At 36.3% G+C, this 17,633-nt stretch overlaps 1 protein-coding gene across 1 annotated transcript in view; it reads left to right on the top strand.

Annotated features, from left to right (window-relative positions):
* Window positions 1–17,633, top strand: part of LOC107660442 (vascular endothelial growth factor receptor 3-like) — a 55,547-nt gene that overhangs the window by 11,154 nt on the left and 26,760 nt on the right. Inside the window, exons 2-8 of the mRNA XM_016449746.1 lie at window positions 4,126–4,222; window positions 6,251–6,525; window positions 11,637–11,764; window positions 13,171–13,345; window positions 15,188–15,330; window positions 16,332–16,426; window positions 17,230–17,405. Of these exons, the coding sequence (XP_016305232.1) occupies window positions 4,126–4,222; window positions 6,251–6,525; window positions 11,637–11,764; window positions 13,171–13,345; window positions 15,188–15,330; window positions 16,332–16,426; window positions 17,230–17,405 (1,089 nt within the window). The remainder of the gene's footprint in view (window positions 1–4,125; window positions 4,223–6,250; window positions 6,526–11,636; window positions 11,765–13,170; window positions 13,346–15,187; window positions 15,331–16,331; window positions 16,427–17,229; window positions 17,406–17,633) is intronic.

The following is a 17,633-nucleotide window of genomic DNA, read 5'->3' as shown; positions in this document are numbered from 1 at the left end:
CACTTTTTCCTTCCACTCAACTTTCTGTTAACATGCTTGGATACAGCACTCTGTGAACAGCCAGCTTCTTTGGCAATGAATGTTTGTGGCTTACCCTCCTTGTGAAGGGTGTCAATGATTGTCTTCTGGACAACTGTCAGATCAGCAGTTGTGTAGCCTAGTGAACCAAACTGAGAGACCATTTTGAAGGCTCAGGAAACCTTTGCAGGTGTTTTGAGTTGATTAGCTGATTGGCATGTCACCATATTCTAATTTGTTGAGATAGTGAATTGGTGGGTTTTTGTTAAATGTGAGCCAAAATCATCACAATTAAAAGAACCAAAGACTTAAACTACTTCAGTCTGTGTGCATTGAATTTATTTAATACACAAGTTTCACAATTTGAGTTGAATTACTGAAATAAATGAACTTTTCCACGACATTCTAATTTATTGAGATGCACCTGTATACTTGTTTGCTGAAGTCTTGTCATGTTTTTCCCGTCATATTCGTAAAGGCTGTTGTTCTGAAAACACAACACAATTGGGCTGTTAAGGTTATAGATGTTCCTACTAAACAGATTTGTGCTTTTTGGATGAAAAATTTGCAATTTGTTAGAAGTGTTTTGGTTCTAAAATGTAACGACAGCCTAGGCAAAGTATTCTGTCTTCAAATAGTTCTCTCTACATCAACTACGGTATTAGAAAATCCTATAGGTCATGTACTGTACAATTAGAAACATCACATTTTTATTAGAGAACTAAAGGTCTGAGTCCGAAATTTTCGTATGCGGTGTTTTTTTCCTTATTTGGCATCCTTTCCTATCAAAATGCTTGCTATGGATGCGAAAATGCAGAAAATCGAACCTGATCCGATTTTTTTAATGACAGACAAAAGTTTCGGAGGCAGTGTGTAAACGTGATTGACACAATGTGAGGTCGTATTTATTTTTTAACGTGAAAATTTTGGACTTTTGGAATTTTGGTGTGCAATGACCTTAAGGGTGAAAAGGTGAAAAGTTGGGGTCAGTGACTGCAGCCCTGGCTTTTCTACAGAGAGCCTGAGTGCTAGAAGGAACACAATTCTTAAAATGTAAGAGAAGAAAATAAAAAATTATAAATAAAATAAATGTATTTATTTAAATAAAATAAACAAATACACTGTTATTGACCTTTTTTGGTTGTGACTGTAAGTTTAATTCATACTGTATCTGCTATTGGATGTGATTTACTTTATTTTTAAGCCTAAATCATTGGCTTAACCACTGCTCAAATTCTTCAGAACAAAAATCACTAAAGCTCACAAAATAATACATGTTTGTTTTTTCCCCTTCCGGCTATTGGGCTGGGAATCAGCTAGATTATATCGCACTCAAACTGATAGTTAAGACCAAAGCAGATGTAATGCACACAGGATTTTAGAAAAAAACAATAATAAATGTTAGCCCTTATATTTCACATTATCCATTGACTGGTGATATCCCACAATAAATCTTCAGAGCTGAAAATACTGCTGTAGAAAAGCCACCAGGATGTTCATGTTCAACTGTAAACAGGTTATTGACTCGCCATCAAATATTTACAAGATTCTATGTTGGCTTTTGAGGCCGGATGCGTCTGAAACAGATGGATTGTGCACATGAAATGCACTGGTCCAGAAATATTCCTTGTGATTGACGTGTGCTTATGGCGTCTATGGAGTCACAGGGACAGGCATGAAAAGTATTTTGCTCTGCTAGTCTAAAGAAAAAGAGGAGATGCCACTTGAACTGTGCCTCACTCTCCCTGTCTTTTACTATATGCAAATCTCTGCCATTGCTGTGATACCTTTGTCAATCCGTCTGAAACAGAACAAAATCATTCATCATATTATATACAGCCTTACTATACTATACACACAATTTTTATTATACAAAATTCCATCTTTATAATCTATTTTTATAATTACAACAATGCTAGACTAAATATATCAATGATACCAATATCATTTTTTAAAGGTTTAAAGGTACTTCTTTGGTACGTTCTTTGAATTCCTCAGACGTTTGGCTGTAGATAAGGAGGTTATGATTAATAAAGCTTTTCATGGGATGCTTTAGCTTATTTTCAGAACATCATAACATTTTTGGGTAAAAGGAATATTTGATTCATTTGGTTTATTTAACTCAAAAATTGCCCCCATATATTATATAGACAACATTAAATAATGTGCAAAAACAAATAAAGAAATTAATTAATACACAATGGCATGTATCAATATCTTGTTACAGTATTGTTTTAGAGAACCATGGTAATTCAGCCTTTCTAAAACCTTGTAAAAAATAAAAAAATATCCTGCATACTCAGAAATATATCAGATTAGGAAAATAAATTAGAAACACAAATTTCAGACTCTATGGGGCTGTTTACACCTGGTCACTTCATGTGTTTTGTCTGATCGGATAGCTATCCGATCGTGAAAAGGCCAGGTGTAAATGCCCTCCGAAACGCATTTGAGACGGATATTAATCCGATCGCTCAAACCACTTCAGGAGGTGGTCTGGGCCGCATTCCAGACGAAACTCGACAAGTGTAAATGCATCTGGTTGTTGAAACCACATATGTAAATTTTACTCCTCCCAAAATGTTAAAATAATAAACGTGTGAGAGCTGTTATAGGCTATATGACATTATAGTCAGATATGACTGCGCTAATGCAACACGCATCGCAGTGGACGAGTAGCTGAGTAGCCTATCTCTTCATCAAGCCGACGCGCAAACTGCCGCGAATGAAACAAAGTAACACAGACAGTCAACACACAATCATCTTCATTAAAAGTAGTAAGACAAACTTATCTTTCCAGTGCTGATGCCGTGCACTCTCCTAGTGCGGTCTTTAATCTTGAAATGAGCTGATAATTAATAAAATGCAGCGCTTATCTTTTGATTTCGTTGACATGAACTCCGTTAAATTTTAATATAGCGCTGGAATAGAAGATAGGATTTAAATCCGTTTTGCGACGACACATTTATGTGGCCAAATGTAAATGGAAACGTTTGAACAAATCCGATAAATATCCGATCAGCGAAAACGCATGAAATGACCAGGTGTAAACAGGCCCTGAATTCAGTTGCATAAATGGTTGTATTTTTTTTCTGACAGGATATTGTGTATTCATTTCCACTGAAGTCTCCTTCTATAAACTTGTCATATAAAGTAACACTTGTTGATGTGACTTAGGCTATGTAGTGATTTGGAGGCTCGTTTTGATGCTCAGTGTATCTCCTTGTCATCATTTGGTGTTAATTAGATCCAGGTGCGTCTCATAACTCCTCTTGGCATGTTCATACACCCGTGTCCTCTGAGAGCAACAGAAGACATTTAAACCATCAGCACTCCTAGACCAATTAACGTGTGCACAATGACCTTTTGACCTTTCTGTCCCACTGTCAGTGAAACCTTTTAATGTGCTCAAGGAACTTATAGGTAAAAAGTCCTGTAATAAATGATAAAGCACATCTGTTGACGGTTGTCTAATGAAACACCTAATGATGGGAAAGTCAGTCCCAGTTAAACGATGATACAAGGTCCATTTTGTCCAGGGAGGCAATGCATCCTCAAAAATATTCAGATGAGAAAATATGTGACAGTACAAAAACAGTAAAACAAATATTACAAAACACGAAACCCAGTCTTTTCAATAGCAATCTACACAATTAGGAATTTTGCATAAAGGTGAAAGACGTTTCACCGGTTTCAAATTGGTCATTCATCGCACTGACCAACAGAAAGCTGCTTGGTTTGAAAGTGATTTCTGTATGAGCTGTGATTCTTCGCTACTGACAATGGACCTGCTCTGCCCACAAAATTCTGTTCATTTTTTTCCTTACACTGAGTTGTCACTGAGCTCATGAAGTATGGCATGTATTCCATATGCTTTTACAGAAATATAAATAAAGAAATTTTGTAAATTTTAAATGGAACTACACTATAAATTATATTGGACTAAAACCCAAAGAACACACTTGACTTGACCTCATGTCAGAGGTCCACCGCATGGTGAAATGACATCCAAGCATCTGTCTGGTGTGATTATTAGTGCCTGGAACATAAAGGGAATTTGACTGTTTCTTAGATTTTGCTCATGATGATGCTCTTCTCTTCCTGTAGGTCTGGTGACTGGGTTTTCTATGAGTCCACCCACCCTTGACAACACCAAAGACCAGCTCGTGATTAACGCTAATGACACATTGACCATTACATGCAGGTACAATCAAATTATCTATTAATGGGTACTTGACCTTAAATACTAATCTCTTTCTTAAACGTTTTGTCATTTTCTGTCATAAACAACTTTAAACTATTTTTTATAATTATTATGCATGCAGCTCATATTAAAGGGGTCATATGACGTTGCTAAAAAGAACACCATTATAAACGAGGCATTTGTTGCATCCAGTGGGGACACAATTACGGATTATATGTTGCGTTGCATATCGTGCCGCATAAACATAAAACCATGCTGTGATCGGAGAAACGACAAACAACAAGCGCTACTCTACACTGCTCAAAACTCGCGTTTGAATCATCAGTGGCAAATCCTTTAAATATGAAAACGTACTTACAGGCTGTGAGTCAGAAGCGCCAGACTGTCCTTGCAAAGTTGGAACTGCCCCACTTTATAGAAACAGCCTTTGTGTGTGACGGCATTGTAGGCTACTCTTCCAGGTTCAGGAAACAGTCCTCCGTAAAATGCGCTACACACATCTGAATATTTGGGTTGAACTGTTCTGGAACAGTGTTGTAAATACAACTTAACCACTGATTTCTAGTCGTGTCCTCTTTTGGAAGGCCAAACAAAGTAGTTTCGCTTTCTCAACGAAACACAGCGTCTTCATGACATGGCGGCAGCAACAATACTACAGCGAGAATAAAAGTTACGCCTTCTTTCTTTGCGTGAACATTTGGGCGGCGTTATGCAAATCTTCCCACACCGTGACGTAGACATGTGGGGGCGTGTTTAAACGAGGCATTTTAGGAGGGCGTGGACGAGTCTTAACTTTTATAAAGAATATCTCTTTTGGTTTGAGACTTTAGTCTTTGCAACTTCAGGGATCTTATCTATTCACGAACAGCTTGTAACACTCCAAAGAGAAAGGAAAACTTGAAATCACATCATATGACCCCTTTAAATCTGAAAGATTTTTACTTTTAAAAATTAATTAGTCACACCACAGAGATATTTAAATTAGTTAAGGTAAGATTGTGACCAGTTCCAGAACCTAAATGTTTTTTTTCTTTTTTTTTACATGTACATTATTTCTGAAAATATTGGTGTTGATTAAAAAAAGTCCATGGACACATGAAACATTGACTACCCTACTGCATCTAGGTTAAATTACTAGTTGGTGCCAAATGGGATAAAATGTCTAGTTAAATAAACAATCAAGACGCAGATTTGGTAATTTTTGATTGAATAATCAGATAAGCCTGTGAGCTATTACAAAAACAAGGGAAATGTTGAATTTGGAAGCGATTGGATGGTTAAGTTTAGAAATAAATGTGGTATGAACATGCAGGGAGGTGATCCAACATATTTAGCTCTAATCCCTTAATTTCTTGCCAAGAATTCCCAGAATAAATTGTTTTTCAACAGTTACAAACATATACCTTTGAGAGGAAAGCATATTTTGGGCCACCGCACAGTGTGATCGATGAACAGTATTACGCAAACTCATGGCTGGCATTCAGAAATGACTGTTTTCCATTATCTGATTGAGGAACACAGTTTAAATGACATTGCCTTTTCCTTTGCCATCTAAAAACCTTGATCACAGGTTTGAAGACATGCATATTATGTTTCTCAAGTGAGAAAACAAACTTTTTTGCAAACAATCAAGGCAAACATTACTATTATTATTTCTCAAACCATAGAATTGAGGATTTAAACAACCACCCTCCTCTAACCCTAAGTATTACATTATGGCGTGCAAGCCATCCTGTTCTGTTTGTACTACAACCCTTAATGTCATATTGAGAGAGGTGTGCAGTTACTTTTCTAAATTTTTAGACTTTACACTAAAGGAGGGACCTAGAAGAGGAAACTCCAACTTTATCTAATCAGAGATAGGCTTGTCTATAAGGTGAACTTTTGGAGTATAAACCACTTTTTCACTCAGAATTTATACCCTCAAGCTCTCAGATACCATGTGGTTGCGTATTATGGGGCAATGTTTTTGGTAAAACATTTGGAATGGCACTGACTTTAATGTGATTATCTGACCCATTCCACCAGGGGACAGCGGATTCTGGACTGGAGCTGGCCTGAAGTGTCTCTAAGTAAAGTGGAGTTAACTGATCGCCAGGATCAGCAGTCACCCGTTGACACCCCGGGCCACAGAGCAGTCAGGGTGAAGGAGTGTCAAGGGGAGCCTGGGAAACCTTACTGCAAGACATTAATACTTACCAACACCCAGGCCAATGACTCAGGATACTACCGCTGCTTCTACCAGGATATCAAAGCTATCATCGATGGGACCACGGCAGCCAGCATTTTTGTCTTTGTGCGAGGTGAGAACTGTAAACAGACTAACTTCTTACTAGGATTAAAACCGGTTAGTTTTATTAGAATAAATTCTGGTTGTATTGTTCAGTTTTGGTGAGCTGTGATATATATACAGGTTGTATCATATGTGACCCTGGACCACAAAACCAGTCATAAGGGTCAGTTTTGAAATTGAGATTTGTACATATTCTGAATAAATGCTGAATAAATAAGCTTTCCATTGATGTATGGTTTGTTAGGATAGGACAATATTTTGCCGAGATACAACTATTTGAAAATCTGGAATCTGAGGGTGCAAAAAAAATCAAAATACTGAGAAAATCGCCTTTAAAGTTGTCCAAATGAAGTTCTTAGCGATGCATATTACTAATCACAAAATTAAGTTTTGATATATTTACAGTAGGAAATGTACAAAATATCTTCATGGAACATGATCTGTACTTAATATCCTAATGATTTTTGGCATAAAAGAAAAATCGATAATTTTGACCCATACAATGTTTTTTTGGCTATTGCTACAAATATCCCCCAGCGACTTAAGACTGGTTTTGTGCTCCAGGGTCACATATAAGTGGTGCGCAGGTGCGCATGCTTGACCAAAATAACTTGTGTAACCCAAAAATGTATGTACATCCCTGCAGTGTTGGGTGTAACTAATTACTAAGTAAGTAGTTACTGTAATATAATTACTTATCCCTTGAAAAAGTAAAGTAAGGGATTACTCTTGTTTTTTTCTGTAATTTAATTACAGTTACTTCTTATGCAATTGAACTTAATACTGTGTATAGACTGTAGAACATTTATATACAATCCAATAGTGGATTTAACATCAAAATTTAAAGTCTAACCTTAAATTAGACTTGCATGCTTTTTATGTACCCTTCTCACTTTGAATACTATGGTAAGTTAATGAGAATATTGTTAACACTTTAGTGTCTAATTCTCACTATTAATTTGTTGGTTATTAGCATGAATATTACTGGGATATTGACTGTTTATTATTACTTAAAAAGCACATATTAATGTCTTATTCTGCAAGACCTTATTCTAAATCCTTAATCCTACAATACTTAAACTTAACAACTACTTTACTAAGTATTAATAAGCAGTCATTAGGAGTATATTGAGGCAAAAGTCATAGTTAATAGTTAGCTAATAGTGAGAATTGGACCCTAATCTAAAGTGTGACCAGATTAATTAATTTAATTATTGAAAGAATTAAAAGAAAGGTTTCATGTCTATCCTTGTATCATTAACTTGTCGAGGTTGATATAGGATTTAGAAAGTAATTAGTAATAAGTAATTAAATACTTTTTGGAGAGAGTAATTTGTTCAGTAATCTAATTACACTGTTGAAGATGTAATTAGTAACTAGTAATTAATTACTTTTTTAGAGTAACTTACCTAACACTGCATCCCTGTACAGTATATATAGCTGTAATATATAAAATCATGTTTTGCATCAATGCTGTTACATTTCTGAATAGGTTACACTTTATTTCGATGGTCCACTTGAGACATTCTACTGACTACAAGTAACTTTATGTTACTACATTTGAACTAACTCTCATTAGACTATTAGTAGGCTTACATAAGGTTATGTTTAGGGTTAGTAGAATAAGCTGATATGTACTTCTAAAGTTACTAGACATAACCATAATGAAATACTGATAAAGATAGTGTGATCAAAACTTAATATCACTTCTGTATGCACTGTATGATATCATTAAAGTTATTTATAAAGGGAGGAAATGTTGTGGAAGTGCAAGGACAAATTTGGTCCTTTACTTTAAAATCTTTACTTTAAAGGTACTTTATTTTAAAATCACACTACTGTATATGCATTTCAGCACATGCATTACACTGAGAACAGCTCAATCATTAAAGTAATGTAAATTATGTACTGTAAGTAATTAATACCAGTAGGAAGCTATGAGGACTCAAATGGTGCTTAAATGTTGTTGTTAGAATGAGGCTGCAGGTAATGTTAAAGTCTGGAACAAATGGACTGCAATTCTTCTTTGTTCTTTAGCTTATTTGTGTAAATACATACTTAACCTTTGAAAGTAGTTCAGTTTAGTTTAATATCAGTGTCTGGTCCCTTTTGTGGCATTTTCCTGAGGCAAACCAAATCACAAATCCCATTTTATTTGACTCCCTTGAAAGAATGCTTGGCCAGGCTATCTTTGTCTAAGGTTTCTATTTTCTTTGGGGAACAGACAAAGACATCATAAACATCTCATTCAAAAACATCAGCCCTCTTCAGAAGATCAGAGAAGATTATACATGAACACGCTTAGTACATATTTGGTTTACCCTGAGATGGCCAGGGATTAGGAAATAGCTTTTATATGGAATAAACTAAAGATAAGAATGTAATAAAGAAATTTACACAATGCCAAATTTGCTGATATCACCATTACAGCGAAAGTACATTCACTGTTACCCTGACAGTGTCTACCTTATCATTTATAAGGAAGAATATTCATTTTGAGTTTGATGGCATGAGCATATTATCCCCTCAGTATTGTGGATAAGAGTTTAGCTATAGTTTAATATACTTGTGTCAAGCTTGATTTCATAAATGGATATTGAGTTATTCAACACTCAGTCATGTCACTTGTACGTTTATCTGGGAAATGTTTTTTGAGTCCAGGCCTACTAACTTTATGAAGCTGCCCGTGTTTGTAATCTAAACCCTCCAGCAGACAACATTGAAGCCTGAATTATAGAAATAGTTCAACCACAAAAGCAGCAGGTTATGGTGACCAAAAAGAACAAAAACAGGACAGAAGGTAAAAGTAGTGCCTACAATCCAGGTACTGGATTATGTCTTATACTGCATCATGGTACTGCAGTATAAGACATTAATATGTGCTTTATAAGTACTAATAAACAACCAATATACTAGGAATATGCCTGCTAATAAGCAACTAGTTAATAGTGAGAATTGGTCCCCAAACTAAAGTGTTACAGTTTCTTTTAAAGGTACATAAATTATTAAAGGGGTCATATGATGCTGCTAAAAATAACATTATTTTGTGTATTTGGTGTAATGAAATGTGTTTATGCGTTTTAAGGTTCAAAAAACACATTATTTTCCACATACTGTACATTATTGTTTCTCCTCTATGCCCCCCCTTTCTGAAACGTGTCGATTTTTACAAAGCTAAGCTAATGTTACACCCCTTACCATATTGTGATGATGCCCTGTCAGGTCGGAGTGATGATTCAAAAACATGAAAACCCATTATAAACGAGGCATTCGTTGCATCCAGTGGGGACATAATTATGGATTATAATGACTTATACTGTCTTTTTACGCATTGCGTTGCATCGCGCCGCGTAAACATAAAACCATGTCTGCATTTGTGATCGGAGAAATGACAAACAACAAGCCCTACTCTACACTGCCCAAAAAACTTGCTTTAAATATATAAAATATAAAAACTAAATATAAAAAACTTACTTACAGTCTTTGAGTCAGAACAGGCGGTATTGTAGTCTACTCTACCAGGATCAGGAATATTCACAGGGGGATTGTTTATCTTTGTAACACAATCCAGCTCTGTATTTGTAACCAATTGGTTTTCGACCAGTTGATCAAAGAGTCAGCTGACTCACTCACTCGTGTGAAATGCCGGGTGATTTCTCCTGACAAGATGCCGAAACGGTTTCCACAGATCTTACCAGGGGGTTGATCAGAGCCAGCTGAAATCACAGCTATAAATTAGCAGCGAGCGTAAAGCAGAATGGCACTTTGCGGCATGTGGCTTCAGTTAACTGCTTATAGGTTCCGCTGCCTCTCGGAGTTATAGCTATATGTCATGCCCTCCAGTGCCTCCCAGGCTCTTCACCCTCAAAAAAGCAATTGACCTCCTGAAGGTGATTTATGGTGACGCACCATAACTGTGAGGAGTTGTATATTTTTCCTATTATGTCTGTACATGCAGACCACTGCGGGGCAGAAACATAAACCTCAAGATACAATCCTTTTGTTTGGACTCCGACAGCTTGATTGCTTTAAGCTACATGAGGAAAAATCACACTGGTTAGAATAATGGTGGCTTTAGAGATGCAGGCATCACCAGGTGATGTACAAAGAAAGGCTTAGAAACAGCACTGTGACCTCCCGCTGAAAGTGAAAGCTGGAGAGGTTTGTTTAGCGTCCCACACATATGCATGCTGACCAAGACAAAAGGCTGTTATTAAGTGGTTTAAGGAACGTTCTAGAGACTGTTGATAGAGCGGTGTCATACAAATTTGCACAGACTAAATCTGGCTAAAAACTGTATATTCAGTCAAAGAACTTGAGATGGAATGATAAGTCTTGAATATATTCTGAGTTAAATACGTTAATGCTTTATCAACAAGGTCTGTGACATGCCGTTGATTGTTGTTGTTCAGTCACACACATTCATTGGTCTAGGAGGCAAGTGTAATTTAGTATAATTTGAAGTATTACCATCTACTCTACGCAAGTCTGTAAACACAAACGCCTCTAGCTTCACAAGCGCAGCTGGTGTCAGACCGCAATTCATAACGCATTGCAGGCGCTTGCAGCATTCTCAGCATTACAGCAAGGGGATCTATAGCAAGCATTAGCATAAACAGTTTCTTTCTACTGTCCTTTTTCTATTTCAGGTCAAATACTATAATGATGGAGCAACAATCTTGCTCAACCAGTTAAAGTCAATATCTTTTTTTAGATTGACAAACTCTATCACCTCTTGAGTATGGAAGTTTATCACCAGAGCAATGTTGTCTGAGACTGCTTTCTTGCATTTGCATACTTGTGTATGCATGATTCTGTCCTTAAAATGTACACGTGTTAGAGCGTGGACCGCCCTTGCCCACTGAAATTATGTCCATAAGACATAACCAGAGGTTGATCCACCAAAATTACAGCTCAAATTCCAAACATTTTTTCATAAAGAATTCAAGTAAATGCATTTTAAAAATAGAAGCTTAAAATTTCTGCTTGTAAAACTTGTGGTAAATCTGTTGGAAGTGTTATCTGTTTTATGTAGGTTTAATATCATTGTATGATCTGAAGGGTTTTACTTAAGAAAAATATAGACAACTGAACTAATTTCACTTTTCTTCAAACAAACAGACCCACAGCATCCATTCATCAAGAGAAATGAAAACGACATGGAGACCATCTTCATAACGGATTCTCAAACTCACATTGAAGTGCCATGCCTGGTTTCCGATCCTGACCTGAAAGTCTCTCTCTTCTCGGTAGGTCCTCCAACAGCAGCTCACCTGATCTCTCTGTTTCTGCAAAATCGATTAGGTGACTTGTTTGTTTTTTGTATTATTGTAGAGATTTAACCCAGGATAATTAGTTACTGTATATGCAGTGTAACTTCAGCCCTTAGCTGACTCAGGTGACATAGCTTTCCAAGCCAAAGGAAATTAACAGTAATTTAAATAAATGTTTTTTTTTTCTCCAGAATTTTAGCAACTTGGTTGTTCTCCGTGTAATCATACTTCATGGGCTGGGTTTACTGGGCAAAGTCTGTAGTGTTTAAATGGGGCAGAAAGATACGGGTCTGTTTATACTTCGTTAAAATAAACTTCTTTAGACATCTTTAAATGTGCTGTAACTGATTTTAGCCTTCTGCTAAATTCCACAATTTTGTTAGCATCAACCATACACCCTCTCTGCATATCAGGCAAACCAATGTCAGCAATTGCAGATATGCAAAATGTATGAAACTGGTTCATTTACTGATTGGCTAAAAAGATCTTATCCTGATCCCTCAACTCTTTCTTTTGTAAACAGAGCCTGTGGCTGTCACATAGACAGGTGTGATATCTTACAACACTATAATATTTCCATTAAATCAAATAATATTTCAGTATTCCATAATAACAATAATAATAATAATTTCAAATCTTCAGAATTATTTTCAATTCTTTCAGACTATGACTAGACTTTATCTAATTGCAGCAGAATTTGACAGCCATGATAACCATGAATTTTATTGCATGGACAGGAGCAGCTTTGACATTTGGTTCAATGGGGAGTTTTGAGTGACATGAGGTGGGAAAGACGATGACTGAACTTTCAATTTAAAGCAAATTAGATGCAGTAAGTGTGACTTGAATAGACTTGAATTGTGCCTCATTCAGTCTCTAGATTTCTGCCTCAGTTTCCTGCCTTAGACTAAAGTAGTTAGTTAGTTTGTGTAGTTGCATTTGCTCTGCAAAATATCATGGGCATAATCCAGTCATTTCAATAGGAATCCATGTGATTGTGAGTTTCACATGAGGGTAAAACATTTTTTCAATGCAGTGTTTGCTCATTTTTAAATTGGTCATGTGAATGAATTGCACTGACCACCAGATAGCTACTTGGTCAGAACGTGACTTCTGTGTAAGCTGTGCTTCATACATAAAGACAGTGGATCTTTGTTGTCTGCAAAATTTCTCTGTTGTGACCACACCGTAATTTTTTCAAAAACCATGCAACTTATTTTTCAAAGATATAACAAATTATTTTTGGTTCACAATCATCTGCCTAAATATATGGCATTTTGTTAATACAAAAGATTGTAATATTGGTCTGAGATTGTAACATTGGCTTTATTTTAAAACTTTCAGATGATGTTTGAGCTGAATGTTTGTTGTTGTTTGAACAGGTAGAGCAGGGTCCATTGCTTCTAGAAGGCAATGAAATTACCTGGAATAATAAAAGGGGCTGGTTGGTTCCCAGCCACATCTTTAAGAACAGTTCCACTTTCTTCGGCTTCTTCTGCGCCACCTCAGTCCGCAACAACGAGCACAGATCATCTATATTTATTGTGCAGGCAACAGGTAAGTACTAAATATTCAATAGCATAGCTGCCCTTTATATCAAAACTGTTTACTTTTTTCATATACTGTTCATTCCTGTTCTTGAGAATCTTTCTTCAAGAAGCAAAAACTTGCCTGAAGGCTGTGCAGGCTGTTGGTTAATGCTGCCGAGTAGACACATACTGTTTTAAGTAGTTGTAGGTAATGAAGCCTTTATAAAATCTTGCCAGTAGTTAACACAGTAATTTAATAGTTCACATTAATAATGGTTATAGCTATAATAACAAATAATAGATCAAGATGCTATTGAGTAAATGGAATACTCTATTTTACAAAATGGTGATATTGCCAAGAAGGATCATTTATGTTTTAGATTTAAACCATTTGGCAGATACTAGCAGAGCGACATGAATAACAAACATTGATCCATCAAACAATCAGTGTCAACAATCACATTCCAGTTTCCTTTTTTGATTTTAAGGTTGTGGTTAGGGGTGGGAACAGCATTCTCAACCGCTCCTGCCCGTTGCTGTGATTGGTTTATAGGAATGTTGTTCCAGAACCAACAGAGGTTTTTGATCTAGAAACCTGTTTATCTTGGTTAATCGTCATGTAGATTGTTGTGCAAGTTGCTAAATTGATTGAAGTATAATATGATGATTTAATAAGTGGAATGATCTATTATGTATACTTTACATTTTATATCACATTGAAAACAGGATTTGTCCAGATATTTGAGTAGATTTTTTTTCTTGGAGTTGGCTGTGATCTTCTCCCATCCTGTTGAGGGACCTCTCAGAAATGCTTTATCATTACACTGCTAAATGAGACCATCGTCCTTCTTTTTTCGATCTAAAGTGAGGGTCATACAAAACACTGGCCAAAATCAATAGCCTTTTTACTCAAGAGGGACAAATGAAAACTTTGCTTGAATTACGTGGTGCTGTAGAGTCAGCAGAGCATACCAGCTGACCTCCTGAATAAATATTACATTAGCATATCTAATAAAATGCACCTAATGGCTTTGTTTGCTTCACTTGCTTTAATTGGGCCATTAAAACTTACAAATTACCAGCAACTCACAAAGTCACAGTTGGGTTTATTTAGATTAATGAGGTTATTACTAATCACACTGATCACACACACACACACACACACACACACACACACACACACACACACAGAAAGGACCACAGCAAAGAAGACCTTGCATTGAAATACATCAGTCAATGCCAGATCCTGTGATTTCACAATATTTCAAAATTTGCTGAAAAAGTGAGATTGGTGTTTGCTAATAAAGACGCTTGTAAACAATGTGCATGTATATATCATAAACTTGCATGTAATTATGCATAATTTATTAAGTACATGTAACGTGTAACAAGGACACCTTAAAATAAAGTATTAACTCATTTTTTTAAATAGTCAGATGCCATTTTCACATAGAGGATGATAACACTTGCCAAAAAAATCAGTAACACTTTATTTTAGTGTCCTTGTTACTACACTAATAACAGTAAAGTACAATGCATAATTACAAGCAACTAACCCTAAACCAAACCCAAACCTTAACGCTAACCCTATAGTAAGTACGTGTTGTTAATTAATATTACTTATTATTTATTTGTGTAATTACACTTTAAAAAGGACACCTTAAACCAAAGTCTATCCCAAAAATCTCACTTACAGTAAGCGGTTCTGTACAGCGGTACTTTAAAAACTGCCCAGAGCATCTAGCAGCCACATAGCAACCACCCACAACACCCTAATATCATGGTGCAGACAGCAATGATACAAACACTTCGTCCATTGCTCCAAGAACTTGAAAAGTGCTGACAAGTCCATGTTTGCAACACCCAACAGGACTGAAGTTTTACAAGCTCAAGCTGTTTCCTGAGGACTCGCCCTTGGAGCTCATGCAGGGGGAGGGTCTGGAGCTCAACTGCACGGCGCTGGTCGAGTTCAACACCGGTGTGGAATTCCACTGGGACTACCCAGGCCAAAAGGTAATTACCAGGCCACACTGCAAATTACTGTTATCACTATAACAAGCTACAAGAAAGAACATGACCTGTCCAATTCAGAATAAATGACCTTTATCTAATTAATTTGCAATGGTATTGGGCTGTGAACAAAAATGCAGCGGCTTTGGTGTGATTGCGTTCTATAGTAATAAATCTCTGCTAACATATGCAAACCGTCTTATTCATCATTCTCCCACACTCATGTGCTTATCTGTGGCCACTCATTCAGTACATCTATCCAGTTATTATGTCTCAACAGTCCAGGATTTCATTTCTACGTCAGCCTTAGTTAGTTTCCTGCATCTCTTGTGTCTCCTGCATCTCTGGAGTCATGCAATTCATGTTCAGGTCACATTTTGCCTATTAAGTATTTTTTTGCTTAATAAAGCCTAATTTTATTTTTAAACATAGTGTGTACTTCTTTAGAATTTAAATAATATATCATGTATTTTTATGCATTAAAAAGAAAATGCTTAATTGGCATAAATATTGGCACAATGCAAAAAAAAAAAAGTCTCCAATTTCTTATAATTTTACATATTCGTATCTTATATTAATTATATTTTTAATATACTTCTTGTTATTTTGCGTAGACCTCACTGTGCCAGCATAACTCACAATGATCTATGACTGCGGTATAGTCGTTCTGTAGCTAGTGACCTTTCAAAATGAGGGAAAAGCTAGTTATGTGGTAGTATATAGTATTTTAAATGGTGATGTTGCAAATAGCAAGTGTACACAAAATTACAGTAAGCGGTTCTGTACAGCGGTACTTTAAAAACTGCCCAGAGCATCTAGCAGCCACATAGCAACCACCCACAACACCCTAATATCATGGTGCAGACAGCAATGATACAAACACTTCGTCCATTGCTCCAAGAACTTGAAAAGTGCTGACAAGTCCATGTTTGCAACACCCAACAGGACTGAAGTTTTACAAGCTCAAGCTGTTTCCTGAGGACTCGCCCTTGGAGCTCATGCAGGGGGAGGGTCTGGAGCTCAACTGCACGGCGCTGGTCGAGTTCAACACCGGTGTGGAATTCCACTGGGACTACCCAGGCCAAAAGGTAATTACCAGGCCACACTGCAAATTACTGTTATCACTATAACAAGCTACAAGAAAGAACATGACCTGTCCAATTCAGAATAAATGACCTTTATCTAATTAATTTGCAATGGTATTGGGCTGTGAACAAAAATGCAGCGGCTTTGGTGTGATTGCGTTCTATAGTAATAAATCTCTGCTAACATATGCAAACCGTCTTATTCATCATTCTCCCACACTCATGTGCTTATCTGTGGCCACTCATTCAGTACATCTATCCAGTTATTATGTCTCAACAGTCCAGGATTTCATTTCTACGTCAGCCTTAGTTAGTTTCCTGCATCTCTTGTGTCTCCTGCATCTCTGGAGTCATGCAATTCATGTTCAGGTCACATTTTGCCTATTAAGTATTTTTTTGCTTAATAAAGCCTAATTTTATTTTTAAACATAGTGTGTACTTCTTTAGAATTTAAATAATATATCATGTATTTTTATGCATTAAAAAGAATTAGGTATTGGGTTAGGGATGTAGAATATGGTCATGCAGAATATGTGCTTTATAAGAGCTAATAAACAGCTAAGTTAATAACAGGCATGTTAATAAGCAACTAGTTAATAGTGAGAATTGCCCCCTATACTAAAGTGTTACCGACATTTTTACCATTCAGTAAATTATTAATGGATAAAATCAAGAGCCATCCTATATTTTTCTTCATGTTGAATGTCCTGTTTTGGAAACAAAATGTCATGGACACATTTCATCTTTAAAAATAGTCATGAATGTGCATATATTAAACCAGACAGTATTATGTTGTAAATTATCTGTATGTGTGCAGGTATAATAATGGCAAACTGATCACCAGACGGCCAGAGTTCAGTCGGTTTAGGGTCAAGCAGCATGCTCTGGAGATCAGAGACGTGTGTAAGCAGGATGCTGGAGAATACACACTGATCCTGAAAAACACACGTGCAGCCCTGGAGAAAAGACTCAACTTTACTCTCATAGTCAATGGTAATGCTCTCAATGTGTAATAGATGTTTATATGAAATATCTGCAATTTTGTATTAAGTGAATCCATTATAAAAAATAAAAAAAATCAGGGTTGGTGTACCTTGGTGGTTAAAAATCTGAGCTGGAAACAAAAAAAGATTGTAGGTGCAGTACTAATGCTAGAAGGGATAATTCATCAAATAAATGAAAATGAATAATAATGCATGAAAATCGTCTTGCATGTGCAGT

Source organism: Sinocyclocheilus anshuiensis, unplaced genomic scaffold (genome assembly GCF_001515605.1).
Source record: "Sinocyclocheilus anshuiensis isolate Anshui unplaced genomic scaffold, SAMN03320099.WGS_v1.1 scaffold1763, whole genome shotgun sequence".
NCBI classification, from domain to species: Eukaryota; Metazoa; Chordata; class Actinopteri; order Cypriniformes; family Cyprinidae; genus Sinocyclocheilus; species Sinocyclocheilus anshuiensis.
The sequence above is the reverse complement of the archived record's forward strand: the minus strand, read 5'-3'. Positions and strand labels throughout refer to the sequence as shown.